The 16,044-nt window shown below is 38.0% G+C and overlaps 1 protein-coding gene across 1 annotated transcript in view; it reads right to left on the bottom strand.

Annotated features, from left to right (window-relative positions):
• Rab3-GEF (Rab3 GDP-GTP exchange factor) overlaps positions 1-16,044 on the bottom strand; it is a 517,470-nt gene that overhangs the window by 14,899 nt on the left and 486,527 nt on the right. The window contains exon 39 of the mRNA XM_068226364.1: positions 13,431-13,477. Coding sequence (XP_068082465.1) covers positions 13,431-13,477 — 47 coding nt within the window. The remainder of the gene's footprint in view (positions 1-13,430; positions 13,478-16,044) is intronic.

Below are 16,044 nucleotides of genomic sequence, written 5' to 3'. Positions count from 1 at the left end.
CTATTTTCTAAAAATATAGCTACCCACTCAGTCACTCTTTTGTCTAGTCCAATCACGCTCATTTTTGCCAGTAATCTCCCATGATCTACCCTATCAAATGCCTTAGATAGGTCAATCGCAATACAGTCCATCTGACCTCTTGAATCCAAGATATCTGCTATATCTTGCTGGAATCCTACAAGTTGAGCTTTAGTGGAATAACCTTTCCTAAACCTGAACTGCCTTCTATCGAACCAGTTATTACTTTTGCAAACATGTCTAATATAATCAGTAATATAATATGTATAATATTAATACATATAATAATATATATAGACATACAGTATAATATGTAACTATTCTCTGAAATTAAATTCATTAAATCATATGCTATGACTCTAGGGACTACCAGATAAATATTATAACTACCTATAATATGACAAAATTTACCTGTTTGAGACATTAACCTTTTTACTCCCAGGTATCTTCCCTGCTTATGTATGTTCCATCCCAGGTTATTTTGGATATTTCGACACTAGATGAAATAGGCTGATGTTTACAACTATTTACAAAGTTTTAGGACAAATATAACATTAAAACATTATTTCTTCACATTTTCATCGAAATTTTACGACTGTGTGATAAATTTCCATGCATGGTTGTAAACCATATGAGCAGGCTTATTGTTCGCTTCCTCCTCCTCCTCCTCCTCCTCCTCCTCCTTACCTCCAGATAAATCACTCCTACTATAACTTTCCACAGAATCATTTACTAAGATATAACCTTCACTATCCTCGTAATAGTCAGAATCATCATCAGTACTTAAAATATCATCTTCCATTTAACTTTGTTTACTAGTGGATGCAGCCATCTTGCTCGACTAAAGGCAGCTGTCAAAGAATAAGGCAAGAAGAAGAGACTAAACACGTGACAGAGAGAGCGTGAAATTTAAAATACGAGTTAACTCATGGTTGGGACAGCAAAACACACATGGGTTCCCGAGTTAACTCGGGACTGGGAGTGAAAGGGTTAATTCATGAATGTAGGCGAGTCTCTTTCACTATGAACTGCAGAGCGCATCAAACGCCACTGTGTACTGTATCGGCATAATAAATCAGTCAAAAAAAAACCTGCATTTAAAAGTGCTTGAAAAATATCTTTCTTATCAGAGGAAAGTTACCTTTGTTAACCTTTCAAGTGGTAGGCCTATATTTCTTTTGAGTAGCTACTAACACAGTGGCACATTTTCAATAAGGTACTGGGAAGTAACATGTAGTGAGATACGCTTGTGTAGTATAGTATTTTTATCAGGTTCACAAAGTACAGAATATGTATTAAACTGTCAAAAATGATCATGGTACGAAGGGCAAGACATCTGGTTCACTGAGAAAAGCAACGCAAACTTACGGTGAGATAGTTTGAATTGGTCAGGTATTTTCATTAGGTTTAAAAAACAAAAAACTAAGTCTCACTATCAAGCTATTAAAATTATTACAGTGCTACGGGCAAGGAAAGAGAATCTGTGTCATTGTGGAAAGCTATGGGAAACAACTTCTGATCCATATGGTTCATTTTTTAGAGTCATCAATCTGGGTGTCTTTTACTATATACACCAAGAAATTCCACACGTAGCCAGACATAGATTCACACAGTTCAAATGATTTGATACCCAATCTTGAGCGCTTAGAGGGTATAAAAACTTTGCACAGCAAACATCCCTTCCACAACATACGAGACTCATCTACAGGCACATCGATTTTGGGTGAGTACACACTTGGGAATCTGTTATTCAAGTGGTCCAGAATAGTTCCTTCGGACCACATGTGGCTTCATCGCATGCTTCGTTATCGACAAATACTAAGAATTTGAGAAGGAGATTAAATAAATATTGGGGTCTCTAATATCTGTCTATGAGAAAAGTAGCTATTGTTGTCAGGTAACTGATGAATGCCTTGCAAGAGAAAGAATGCAAGTAAAGTCATAATTTCATCTTTATTCTTGTCAGTCCACTGATTCACTTTCAAATATAGTTTCAAGGTCGGTGTGTTTTCTAAAAACTGTTGAGCATACCGGTTGGTTTCCCTACTTCTTAGTTCTGCTAATTCAGGAGTGATAAACAATTAAAATATTCTAGTGGATTATTTACATCTTCAGTTTGTGCATTTAGTCCAGGTTGCACCATAAATGTAAATTTCGGCTGTTCAGATCCTACCTTTGTCTATACACTGAGCTGAATATCACCGCTAGTGCTACCATCACATTCACTTGCGTCACTTTCATCATTGCACTCGCTATCTCCTGACATTTCAACAGTAGTCTCACTTTCAAATGACACATCACTCTCTGAATTGTCACAGTGTAATAAACCAAACAGTTCTTTTTCTTGCAGACGTTTCCCCAAGCTCCGCTTGCACCTGCCATAATGCACTATCTACCACTCCCAGCAGCCTGGCGGCCAGTTCTGGCAGGCTGCCAGCTGAGCGCAGAACGAAAGCATTTCGCCTGGTCATGTGGTTTTAGGAGAGTGATGCCGTAGACAAAGCTCGAAACTAACATTCATGCACAAAGGAAAGCCATCTTGAATCTTACGATGGAATAAGTCGTCATTATAGACATGAAAATAAGAACAATAATATACACCACCTTTCCAATATGGTCTACAATGAGAATTATTACATATAATAAGTCGTCATACCCATCGCCGAAAGACATTTACAATGTAATGACAGAACATTCCCTCATGGCCACTTACGAAGCCATGCGGCTATGACGGTTTATTCCGTCATTACTGCTTGAAAGATTAATGTTGGGGAACTCCCTATGAGTGGGGTATTCCCTGCTGCTGTAAGAAGTGGTCCCAGGAGCTCTCAACATGGATGGTGGGGCATGAAGTGCCAACTACAAGACCCCTTATTGTGTCTGGTATTCTTCCACTTACTTATTACTACGCTTCTCATGTTTTCCCTATCCAACCTCCTTTGATCTACTCTTGTTTTCTTTTAGCCCTGCTGGTATTATGTTAGCAAGTCCTAGGGAGTCTTTTGAAGCCTTTTCCATTCCTTTATCTATACATCTTTTCTTCAATGGGTCGGACCTCTTCTTTTTCAACCTATGATCAGGGACTAAAAAGGATGATTATGCCCTTTAAACAATAATCATATGTTGGAAATTAGCATATGATATCTTAATAATGAAGATCATTAAGAGGCAGTTCACAATCAGCTAACATTTTTAGTCAATGTCCGATTCCTGCTACGACTGACGTAAATGAAGGAAATAATAAACTATGTCACTTTTACAAGATATACATTTTTAAAAGTTAATTTCTTTAAGCATACTGTGTATATTTACAGGTTTAGAAACTCAGAAGATGGCAAATGATCAAAACTGCATTGAAATAAAAAATAAAAGCTTGATATAAAAGAACTTGACTAAATAAAAAGAAAACATAAGAAGCTTACAACACCGATAAGCAGTCAGGTACAGCCATGCAATGTATCAGGCGACAGGGCGTTGAGAGATCAACATTCGTTGGGCAAATTTAATGGAAATCACTCGGTGAATTGCCAGGCTCAATTCACTAGCCTAGAAAGGTAACCAAAATTTCATAAAGAAAAGGAAGAACAATCAATTCATTTATAAGTAAATATTGGAAGGATTAAGTTTACTGCTTATCAATAAACCATGGTTTTGGAGGTATAAACATGAAGTGAAAACCAATGATTGCAGCATTTAACACAATTAACACAAAGCCATTATTTACTACTATACATAATGAAAAAATATACATCTGAAAAGGTAAGCAACAAATATACAACACAAAGAGAAAGGAATGAAAATCTAATAAATTAATATATTTGATTGATCAATCAAAACATGCAGGTCATTTACTTCATTTTATTTCAATCACTGTGACTCTTAACTCAAAATATGTCCACCTCTCTTCAGTCAATCAGTCAGTCATCAATGATCTGGATTCTATTTTATCATATTGCACACCCTTGGTGACTACTGAGGTGATACAGATAATCACTCCAAGGAATGAGAGCAAATATAATACTGTTGTAATTTTAATATGAAATATTATATTTTTGTCTGTCCAAGAAATTATTTTGATGGGGTGATAGTACCTCATGGAGAACAATGTAAGTACCTAGGTGTTAATATAAGGAATGATCTCCGTTGGGGTAATTATATTAACGAGGTAGTTAAGAAAGGCTGTGACAGAGAAAATAACCTCCTTCAATAACATCCTTCAATAACCAAGTCATAGACAGAACAACAGCAGCAATCAACCATTCACAATATCAACACAGCGATGACTTTATTCAAGACCACAATAACCCCACTTGCCACATACAGAATCAAAATAATATGGGACAACCTGACAATCGGTGACTTGGAAGAGGATAGAAAGAGTCAAAGCAAGATTACTCAAGAAGGCCCTAGGAGTAGGTAAACTAGCACCCTTCAGACTTGTTTATGTGCTGGCATGGGAAACCTACTTCACTGAAGATCTACGACTCAATCTACCACTGCCAATCTACCAGCCCATTCCAAGAGTTTCAGAAAAAACTTCTTAAGAAATGCGCGGAAACAGACCCTGTATTCTACGGCAATGATGCCATGATCGATCGTAACTGGACCAAACAACTTCACGAACAAAGACATATCATAACAAGATATGTGATACATGGCTTCCACCACAAAATATGTGCAAAGATAAAATTCCAAAGATGACTGTGTTTGTACACTGTGTAAGGGAAAGTGCTACTATTACCATCTGCTAAAGTGCAAAAACAGACTAAAAACTCTAAGAGAATACAGCAAAATGTAAATTAACACAACAAACTCAATACTCATTCAAGTGCTCCTTATAAACATATATATTATGAAGGCTTACAGATCTCTTCATATGGCTGTGAGAGTATTTAGGGGTTGTAGTAAGGATGTAAAGGAGAGGGCGTATGTCTCTGGTAAGACCACAGTTAGAGTATGGCTCCAATGTATGGCATCCTCACTAGGACTACTTGATACGAGAACTGGAAAAGATTCAAAGGAAAGCAGCATGATTTGTTCTGGATGATTCCCGACAAAGAGATGGTGTTATTAAAAGTTGCAAACTTTGGGCGGAGAAGACTTGGAGTAAGGAGACGAGCTTTCGAGATGTCAGTGGTGAGATGACATTGAATGACATAAGCAGAACAATAAGCTTGAATGGAGCCTTTAAAAGTAGGAAAGGTCATAATATGAAGATAAAATTGGAATTCAAGAGGAGAGATTGGTGCAAATATTCATTAATAGGATGAAGAGTAAGGGATTAGAATAAATTATCAAGGAGAATGTTCAATAAATTTCCAAGTTTGTTGAAAATATTTAATAAAAAGCTGGGTAAACAATTATAAATGTAAATATGAGGTAAACAATTGCTATGGAATCTGCCACCTGGACGACAGCCCTAAATATGGATCAGTAGTGAGTGAAGATTGAAGAAGAGGGGGTGGCTAAATGAAAGTTTGGCAGCTCTCTCACAGATGTAATACCAGTTGAGGATTAACCTACTGATATACCTATTTGACATAAATAATTTAATTATATAGAAGAAATTGTATGAATGACCTGCATAAGCAGAAATGTATCAAGAAGAAGAAGTTGTACCATGTTCAGAAACATCCTGCTACTGTATGTGACAGTAGACACTGTTACTTGCAACTGCCTGACTGACAAACTAAAGGAGAATCAATGGCTATGAGCAGAAGAGTTCTATCATAGGAGGTTTTTAACACATTTTTTAAGGAAATGCCACACACATTCATCAGACTGCTTCCTTGCAGTGTGGCAGTCAACTGCTAAAGGCTAAGGGAGTTAACCCCAAAAGAAAAATCCTCCATTATATCAGGCCTAGCACGTCTGTGAGACAGCTGTCAAAACTTTCCCACAGCAACTTGCTTTTAATTCAAATGGAACCCTCTGCGTGAGTAACCAGCATGAGCAGACCTATGACATGTATGATGGCTTATGGCCTGATGATAGGCAGGGCAATATGGCCATACACCAATATCAGAGAAGAAACATAACAGGAATTAGGACTGTGCCATGTAAAAACTGTTATTTTCCCAGCCTATCTTCTCTTCATCATCGTCCTGTTGTATGTGCTTGCAAGCTGTGTTATGTATTGTGTATTTTTTCGATGTATTTACATGTATTTTACCTTGCTATGCTTTGCCCCTCTTAAAGATAAATTTGTTGCCTCCCTTCCCGCATGTCTTCAGAGTAACGCAGATTTTATCTCGCTCTGAAGTGTCCTCCCTGCTTTGCGAGGTCTCTCTTTCTCTCTCTCTCTCTCTCTCTCTCTCTCTCGCTTCGCGCCCCTCTGCTCCTCCCCTCTCCTCCAGAGGGGAGTTACGGTCCACGTGACCGGTGCGCTGCTTACGGTGGCTTTGCCTGGCCGTCGGTCATTCTCCTGTTGGCACTGGTGCAGTGCGTTAGTCTCTGGGCTCGCCTTGCGACCAGTCGAACCTGGCACGCTAGCGCGGAGGTAAGACAGAGAGGGACCTTGATATAGTACAGTACCCTTAAAATGTTATAACTTGGAAAGGTGCCTGAGGTAATTATGAAATATATGAATGTGTACTGGTAGGAGCCTTGTGCTTTCGATCTTATCCTTACTTAAGGTTTCAAGTTGACGTGTTCGATTCAGTTAAAAGAAAGTGTTTCATGGCTGAACTGTTTTTCCCTTCTGGGGAAGACTCTTGGTAACTAATTATGTACCTCACTTGTCCCCAGATATTCGATAGTGGGGTTAGGTTAGTGTTGTTTTTCTAAGGCATTGTAATTTGCTACGCATTTTCTATACACCTTAAGGCGTTGCTTCTTGTTAAGTTACTGAAAGGCCATGTTTTACTTACTCTCAATATTACTGCTAAGTTTATGAATTTTTAATGGTGTTTTCTCATATTCAGAAAGTTTCTATTATACCTTATTCCTGTTCGATGCCCGGCTTATGTTCAGGAAGTTAGCACGAGAAACCCTTCACAAAAGTATGTGAACATGTATCTGATAGTGAGGGCTGGTTCCCTCATTCTTATCTTGTTGTAATTTTGAAAATGTATATGGGTATAATTTTCCTTAATTGTGAGTTGTTGCAATTTGATATATTTAAAGGAGTTGAAGCTTTCAGCATTGTATTTAAAGAAGTTTGGCGAGTTGTCATTGTTAATTAAAGTTTGGTATTTTCACTTAATACGACTTTTTATCCAGCCCCCTTGGGCCGCTGCTTTTTTCGCCCATACCCACTGCTCAAGGACCATCAATATATGGTACTCCACTTACAGAAAGTGTGAAGATCTAATGAACCTCATGGAAAGAAGGAAAATAGCAGTTCTGGGGCTAAATGAGACCAAATTAAAAGATAAAGAGATGAATAAGTTGAGGAAACAGTATATCCTGCACTAGTAGGATAACGACAAAGAGATAATAATAATAATAATAATAATAATAATAATAATAATAATAATAATAATAATAAAATTGGCCCCCAGGCCAATGGAATTAACCAATGAAGGTTAAAATCCCCAACTGGGGGCCCTCTGAACTGAAGGCCAGTACGCTGACCATTCAGCCAATGAGTCGGACACGACAAAGAGATGAGGAATGGAGTTGGATTCATCATGGCAGTGACCTGGAAGGCATCACTGATGTCCAGTATATCAATGAAATAATAATAAAGTGCAACTGTGCATCTAGAGAAGGAAAAACTAGTGCTGGTACAGGTGAATGCACTACAGACCAGGTGCAACAGCACGTCTGATAAAATCCATTCATAGAAGAAAGCTTGCTTTTACTCATTTATTTAGGGAAGCAACAACCAAATGAGATTATCATGGACTTCTCGCTGAGATGATTGCAATTGAATTATTATTATTATTATTATTATTATTATTATTATTATTATTATTATTATTATTATCATCGAAGAAGGAAGTTGAAGCACAAGATGCATTAAGCATGACATCCGCCCTGAAGTAATGCGACAGCGGTTTCCGGGGCGGAGATAAAGGTCGTGGGAAAAGGGAGTGTGGTTTTTAGTGGGTAAGAATCTCCACACACTTGTTGAGTGCGGACCCTCACAAGCGTCTTATGAAAGATTTTCGACACTCCCTCGCAAAAAAAAATATTATTATTATTATTATTATTATTATTATTATTATTATTATTATTATTATTATTATTATTATTATTATTATTATTATTATTATTATTTTGTGTGGCTATTTCTAGTCGAGTGCAGCCCTTGTAAGGCAGACCTTCCGATGAAGGTGGGTGGCATGTGCCATGTGTAGGTAACTGCGGGTTATTGTGGTGGAGCATAGTTATGTGTGTTGCAGGGATGTTGGGGACAACACAAACACCCAGCCCCCAGGCCAATGGAAATAACCAATTAAGGTTAAAAATCCCCGACTGGGGGCCCTCTGAACTGAAGGTCAGTACGCTGACCATTCAGCCAATGAGTCGGACACGACAAAGAGATGAGGAATGGAGTTGGATTCATCATGGCAATGATCTGGAAGGCATCACTGATGTCCAGTATATCAATGAAATAATAATAAAGTGCAACTGTGCATCTAGAGAAGGAAAAACTAATGCTGGTACAGGTGAATGCACCACAGACCAGGTGCAACAGCAAGTCTGATAAAATCCAATACGTGGATGATCTAGAAAAGGTCATTCATAATGATAGAGCTATTATTATAGGAGACAGATTGGCACATACAGGACTTAGGGAATGAGAAAGTAATGAGACTACAAGGGTACAGTAGAACGAACACAGAAGAGGAACATCTCCTTGACTTTTGCATGAGGAATGGCTTGGTGGTGAAAAACAACTGGTTAAAAAATGTGTCAGTCATGAGGTCACGAGATACAGTTGGATGGACAACGTAAATATGTAATAGATTATATAATCACAGATAAAGAAAGGAGTAGGGCTTGTGACAGATGACAAAATAATACCTAGCAAGAGCCTCAGGGGCCTTGGTTTGATTCCCAGTACTGTCAGAAATGTAAGACTTGTAGGAGAGTTGCCATGTGGTTAAAATGGTACATGCAGCTCATCTCCATTCGGGGTGTGCCTAAAAAGAGCTGCACCACCTCAGGCCAAGGAAACAAATTTCTTTTATTTACTTTACCATCAGGTAGTGTCACCAGTCTCGCATATGAACATTAATGGGTGTGGGATCAGTTGAATGTCACTCAGTTCCACCCTACGGAAGACAGTCATTAGTCAGTAAAATAGGAACCCATAAAGTCTACCAGACCACTATACTTCTTGTGGTGGGGAGGCATGAGAGCTGAGGAGCATAGTCAATGGCTTCTCACCAAGGTAACCACAGTTCAAATACCAGTCAATGCATCTGGGATTTTGAAATGAAAATTCACATCTCTGCGGTTTGGATTCTATCTAAAACTGTAGGTCCTGTGCTTATGACCACAGTATCAACATTTATATAAAGCTTGCTTTTACTCATTTTTTTAGGGAAGCAACAACCAAATGAGATTATCATGGACTTCTCACTGAGATGACTGCAATTGAAATCCCAGCCAATGCATGTGCAATTTCTGAAATGTAAGGTCATGTCCCTGTAGTTCATATTCTACATAAAACAGTCCTGTGGTTATAATATAGTGAAATATTTCATTTATTTCATGCAATATAATATTGGGATCATGAAAGTCTACGTTTTAAGATCCTGTGGTTAGGATCACAAACAGTCATGTAAACCCACAAGCTTGCTCCGGGTGAAGATCAAGCGACCCTAATCAACTCTCTCCACATTTATTCTCACTATCACCATCTTACAAGACCTCTGCTGTTCCCATCCTTATCATCAGTGTCTGTCCCAATTGGAAATATTGTTGGAGAATATAAAATAAATGAGAAGGAATTTAATCACAATTTTTAATTTAATACCGTACATTTCAAAAATTCAGATTACTCTACAATTTCTGATATTAAAATACATCACGATCCCTAATTTAAACGTACCTGACTGTTAATAATTATCCATACATGGAAACAATTATGCTAAAGACTGCAAGGTTACCTAAAATTATATTACCATAGAATTAGTGAAATACCCATCATAAGGGCATAAATTATAATGGACCATCAGGTGTAAATATAAACTGTATGCTATGAATATCTTTTTCTGGCTGTATTCAATCACAGAGATCACTGCACAGTTTCAGCCCTGTTCCTCTTGTAAGTTTGGATATGTCCGGTGTACCGGTATCCAATTTTGGTCTTGAAGAGACTCTGACAGATCATGCTTTTAATGCAGTTATCAGTATTTTAAGTGTAAGTAATCTGTCATTATGGCCTATTCATTATCCAGCTTCTGAAGCCATTGTTCATGTAAAATTTTGATCATTTCACAGAGCTCAATAAAAATACTAAACTCAGTAATATATCCAGAGATGCCAACCTTCAAAGGTGGTTGTCCATGGTATGGTCTGCTGCAGATAAGGGAAGGTTATGTTCAACTACAAATCATGAAATAACTTTCTGCCTGTATAACACTATTATGGTCACTTTTTATAGTAAAAAAGACAAGAACATCTCACACCATCCTTCAATGCATTCATACTCTTAATGCTTTTTAGATTTCACATGGTGTGGGCAGTCATAATGCCCTAAATAATCACTATAAAATCACACTTTTCTGTATACTGCTTTCAGTACAGCTGATTCATTGCAGATAGCTTTGGCCAGGGTCACTTGAATCTTCATTGTTTTTACATTTCCATGACAAATTGTTATTTTTCTATTATTGCTCTTCACTTCAACAACTTCACTACCTGACAAATTTGCTACAAAAGCAGGCAACAGAAGTAATAATCTGTGCAAGCATCTTATTAATAAATCACAGATAACAGAATAGAAACTGAGCACATATGCTAGGAATTTGCATTCATCAAAGAATGTTATGTCTGCTGTTAAAAGATGTAAACAAATAACTATCTTATAATTTTGCATAAACTATTTTCTAACAGTAGGTCTCCATTGAAATTTTTTTTTTCATGTTTGTGGGAGAATTGTACAATTTATAAAGAACATTTTGATTTCCAGAATTCCACACTTAACAGCATCGCTTCTGCATTGCTGCAGTATATGCAAGAAAACAGTAGAAACTATGGAAAATCCATAATGACTGGCATTTCTGTATTTCTTTCAGGGACCCCTCTCATTCTCTCTCCTGCCCACAGTCTCACTACCATTCCCTATTACCCCAATTGTATAATAGTTGCTTTCTCCTGAACCCATAGTATCAACCTTGGCCCTGTTAGACTTCAATATCAATATGCTACGGGTGGAGATCAAGGCACCCTAATCAACTCTCTTCACATTTATTCTCACCATCACCATCTTACAAGACCTCTGCTGTTCCCATCCTTATCATCAGTGCCTGTCCCAATCTACAAACTCTCCATTACAACCCCCTTCCCAGGGTGCATTTTTTCCAGGTTTATCATCTCCCCACTAACTCCTTTGCCTCATCCAAATCACCTCGTACAATATTAACATTGCCTGGTTCACCCTCCTTATCACCTTCAACTTCAACCTAACTTTCGAATCCATTTAGCATCTATTCTCATTTTCAAACTCCACCAGTCACTCTTCCTATCTCCTACATCCATTTCTTCTCCACCTGCTCATCAGGCTGTACTACACAAATATCCATAAATGAGCAATTATCCTCTCCCTTACCATCTCCTATGGGGTTCCTCAAGTGTCATTGCTCCCCTCACTGCTATTCATAATCATCATTACCAACATTCCCGATACCTCCCATCCATCTACTAACTGCAGTTGATAATATCAACCGTGCCATTTGGGCACGTTTGGGCGAAACTCTGAAAACGCACATGGCCTACCACCCAAAAGCTAGTTCTATTCCTGTGATCGTAAGATCTGCGGCTGTGAAAGCCATTTTGAAATATCATCCTTGTTCCGTTTCAATTAGTCTACAACTACAAACTTCACTTCCAACCCTTTCTGAACTCTTGTATCTCCTTGTGCGACAGGTGGTGCCTCTAACTCAAGCCATCCTAATCTAATCTTTCTGGTGGTGCTTAAGCCCCAGTTGTGAACCCAGACAACTTAATATTTCCCTCTGCATGACTCCCCAGCCTACTTTGAAACATCTTGTATTACCCTAGACCAACATATCACCTTCTGCTCCCCCTTTCAAAACCCATCTTACATGTTCTAGCTGCAGATTAGATTGAGAAAATGTAAGCTCCTCACTAGTTGCAGCATTTGCCTGGTGTGAAAATGAGAAACCACGGAAAACCATTTTCAGGGTTGCCGACTGAGGGGTTCGAACCTACTATCTCCCGAATACTGGATACTGGCCGCACTTAAGCGACTGCAGCTATTGAGCTTGGTAGAAAATGTAAGAGTAACATGACAGTATAGGTTCCAGCTCAAACTGACCTTCAAAGGCATAGACACCATCAAAAAATGCCTTAGAAGGGTATTATTTGATAAAAGCTATGAAGTAAATATTCATATATTATCTGCATTTGTATATTAAGCAGGAATGTTTGCACAGATTCTTAAGGAAGAGTTCAAGGGATTTAAAGAAATTACCAGAGTGAGTGACTGAATGTTAATGAAAGAGAATATCTGAGGAGAGGTTCTACCACATAGTGAAGTATACAGCTCAAATGGAAAGAATTCACAAAAAAATATAATGTTACTCACTGTGTGTAAAGTAAGACCAACCTTTAAAAAATTAAAGCAGCTATCTACACAATTTCTTCTCTGCCTATAGACTTGTTTAATTTCAAATGAATCTTTTAAAGAGTTTTCTAAGGAAGAATTTAAGGCTAATGCACATTGCCACTCTCTTCTATTTTTTCTATCCTTTGTAGTGGTCGGTGGTGATTTTTGTTTTAAGAGGAAGTACAACTAGGTATCTTAGTTTTATTTGGTTTTAAGAATATGTAAGTGACAAATATATGAGTGATACTTCAGCAACCAGTTTCTGAGATGAAGTGTCAAGATGTTGCTAGTAGGGTTAGTTAGAGTATGCATTTGTATTCATGGTAGACTGTTATATAATAGCATCTTCTATTTCAATGAAGAAAGCGACAGGAAACTACATCACTCATAATTTCCTTAGTATGCCTCTTTAGTGACTCCTAAGCTTTCTATAACAAATGATGATGATGGATCTTTAAGGGACTCAAACAGTTTGAGGGATTAGGATTAAAAATACATCCGCACGAGTGTAAGTGAAGTACAGTACATAACAAAAAATAAGTCATTCCAGGAAAGGTTTATGTTATATGCTAAATCTAAAATAAAACAAAAACATACTGAGAGCACAAAGTATGCATGACAGGGAAGTCTAATATCCTACAGATGAACAAAGAATCATGCTTACCATAGATGACTTGTACTTTCGTTGTATAACTTGCCGAGTCTTGGGATCTAAATTAGAAACAGAAAGGTGAAATTAGTAAAATAACTGCAGAAAAACATCCTTCAAGTAAGACCTACCTTTAAAAAATTAAAGCAGCTATCTACACAATTTCTTCTCTGCCTATAGACTTGTTTAATTTCAAATGAATCTTTTAAAGAGTTTTCTAAGGAAGAATTTAAGGCTAATGCACATTGCCACTCTCTTCTTTAGGTCTTGTTCAATATGTTTTTTCCATCCTTTGTAGTGGTTGGTGGTATTTTTGTTTTAAGAGGAAGTACAACTAAGTAACCATCATTTCTGAATAAATTACATGGATATGAAAATAAAATCTTATTCGACAGAGGAATTTGAAACATATTTTTTTAAACATATTTTATTAGTTTGAAATGGATGCAAACAATAACAGAACACTTGAAGTTTAAATTGTTTAAATTAGTTTGATTGATCCAATCTCACACATAAAACAAATGATGGGGTTAGCAGTATTCTCATCATCAGCTAGTATATGTTCGAGTGTTTCCTGTAGGCCAAAGTTCCATCTTAAACCAGAAAGATCAGTGCATACTGTGAGGATGTGGGCTATGGTAAATTCAGCACCACAAGAGAACACATTGGGAGGCCTTCTCTCTTTAGGAGATAAGAGAGTGTATACCTTCCATGACCTATTGTCAGCCTACACAAAATTATGGCCTCTCTGTGTGAAGGCCGGAAGGAGGACCACCACACTGCAGTTGTCTTCTTAATTGCTCTCAGCTTGTTAAAAGTTTGGATAGCTAGTCACACTGATTCCCAGGATGCCAAGATTGTTCAATGTAGTTGAGAACAAATTCATAGATCTAAGTGGTAAAAGTACCACTTCCTTCGCAGCTCAATCCGCCAGTTTGTCGCCCATAATCTCCATGTGACTTGGAAGCCAGCCGGCCCTGTGGTGAAGGGGTAGCATACCTGCCTCTTACCCGGAGGCCCCAGGTTCGATTCCTGGCCAGGTCAAGGATTTTTACCTGGACCTGAGGGGTGGTTCGAAGTCCACTCAGCCTACGTTATTAGAATTGAGGAGGTATCTGATGGTGAGAAGCCAAGAATAACGGCCAAGAGGATTCATCGTGCTGACCACACGACACCTCGTAATCTGCAAGCCTTCGGGCTGAACAGCAGTTGCTTGGTAAGCCAAGACCCTTTAAGGGCTGTAGTGCCATGGGGTTTGGTGGGACTTGGAAGGCACTCAGAAGTGATTCTGGTGCTATTATCGCACAATCTGCCTAGAAAGTCATGAATCTGCTGACCTAACAGGTGTTCCAGGAAATGTATCAATAGATCGCAGAGAACTTAATGAGTCAGTACACATGAGAAAGTAGCCTTGTTTGTGAATCAAAGCAAATTGTAGACCACCTAAGGTAGCAAAAAGCTCTACAGTACACATGCTACATACACTAGGAAGCGAGATCTTCGTGCTGACTTCATTGGAGTCTCCCTTATCTCAGAACTGTCTTTGGAGACATCTTGCGTGTCCATAGATTAGTGAATGAAGTCCTGGACATACTTCTGACGAACAGAGGCATCTGTGCTCACCTTAGGTCCATGGAGTAGATCTAGCCGTATACTGTATTTGGTCGTACAACTAGCCACAGAGATGTCTTGCTAGGGGTCCGCTCCAAACAGTCACTAATAGCCACATCTAATTTAAGTCACAAGCTATCAATCCAAATCCTAACCAGTCATGTGGCATTCGGCCAGTGGAATTGGATATTAAAGAGGCGATGGTAGCTTACATGCTGCAGCATTTCATGAATTTTGACTGTATGTGAGGAGTATCTGCTGTCAGCTTTCTCGTACAGATGGAACTCCCGATTCACTGAGTAGACTGCAAATTGGGCTAATACTTTCTATAATTTCCTGATATTAACTCTGGGTCTTTCAAATTTCCAGACATCTTTGATCAAAAATGGTGAAAAGACCAAGATGGAGGTCAACGATCCACAACCCAATCCAAGATCAAATTGGACAAGGGAACACGATGATGATGGCTAATACACATTCACTGCTTTTATTCTCAAGAGCTGTTAAAGCACAGGAGTTGAAATACAGTGATTGCAGCTAACTATACTGTAAGTTATCTATTATTTATAGAAATCAAGTCTGAACAACTGTAGAAGGTAGATAGAGTTTTTCTTAATTAACTTCAATAATATGTACAGACAGACAGGTAGAAGGAAGGTTTGACTTTGATTGACACTTGTCTGTTCCTTTCCAATACTCAGCTTCAATAATAGTTTATTATATAACAGCATCCCAAAATTCTTAATAAAATATAAAATAAGAGTTTTGTCTGTACATTGCTCAGAATTTGAAAAGAATGGTATTTTTGTATTGGTCATGTCCACTGTAACAAAGAAATGCACTTTTTACTTTTCCATAATTTCTGTCTGTCTGTCTGTCTGTCTGTCTGTCTGTCTGTCTACGCATCACAAGAAAACGGCTGAAGAGAATTTAATGACACTTGGTATGCAAAGTCGGGGTATGAACCACTACAATCTAGGCTATAAATAATTTTATTAATACTGAAATGATAGTTTAG

Source organism: Anabrus simplex, chromosome 1, assembly GCF_040414725.1.
Source record: "Anabrus simplex isolate iqAnaSimp1 chromosome 1, ASM4041472v1, whole genome shotgun sequence".
NCBI lineage: Eukaryota > Metazoa > Arthropoda > Insecta > Orthoptera > Tettigoniidae > Anabrus > Anabrus simplex.
The sequence above is the reverse complement of the archived record's forward strand: the minus strand, read 5'-3'. Positions and strand labels throughout refer to the sequence as shown.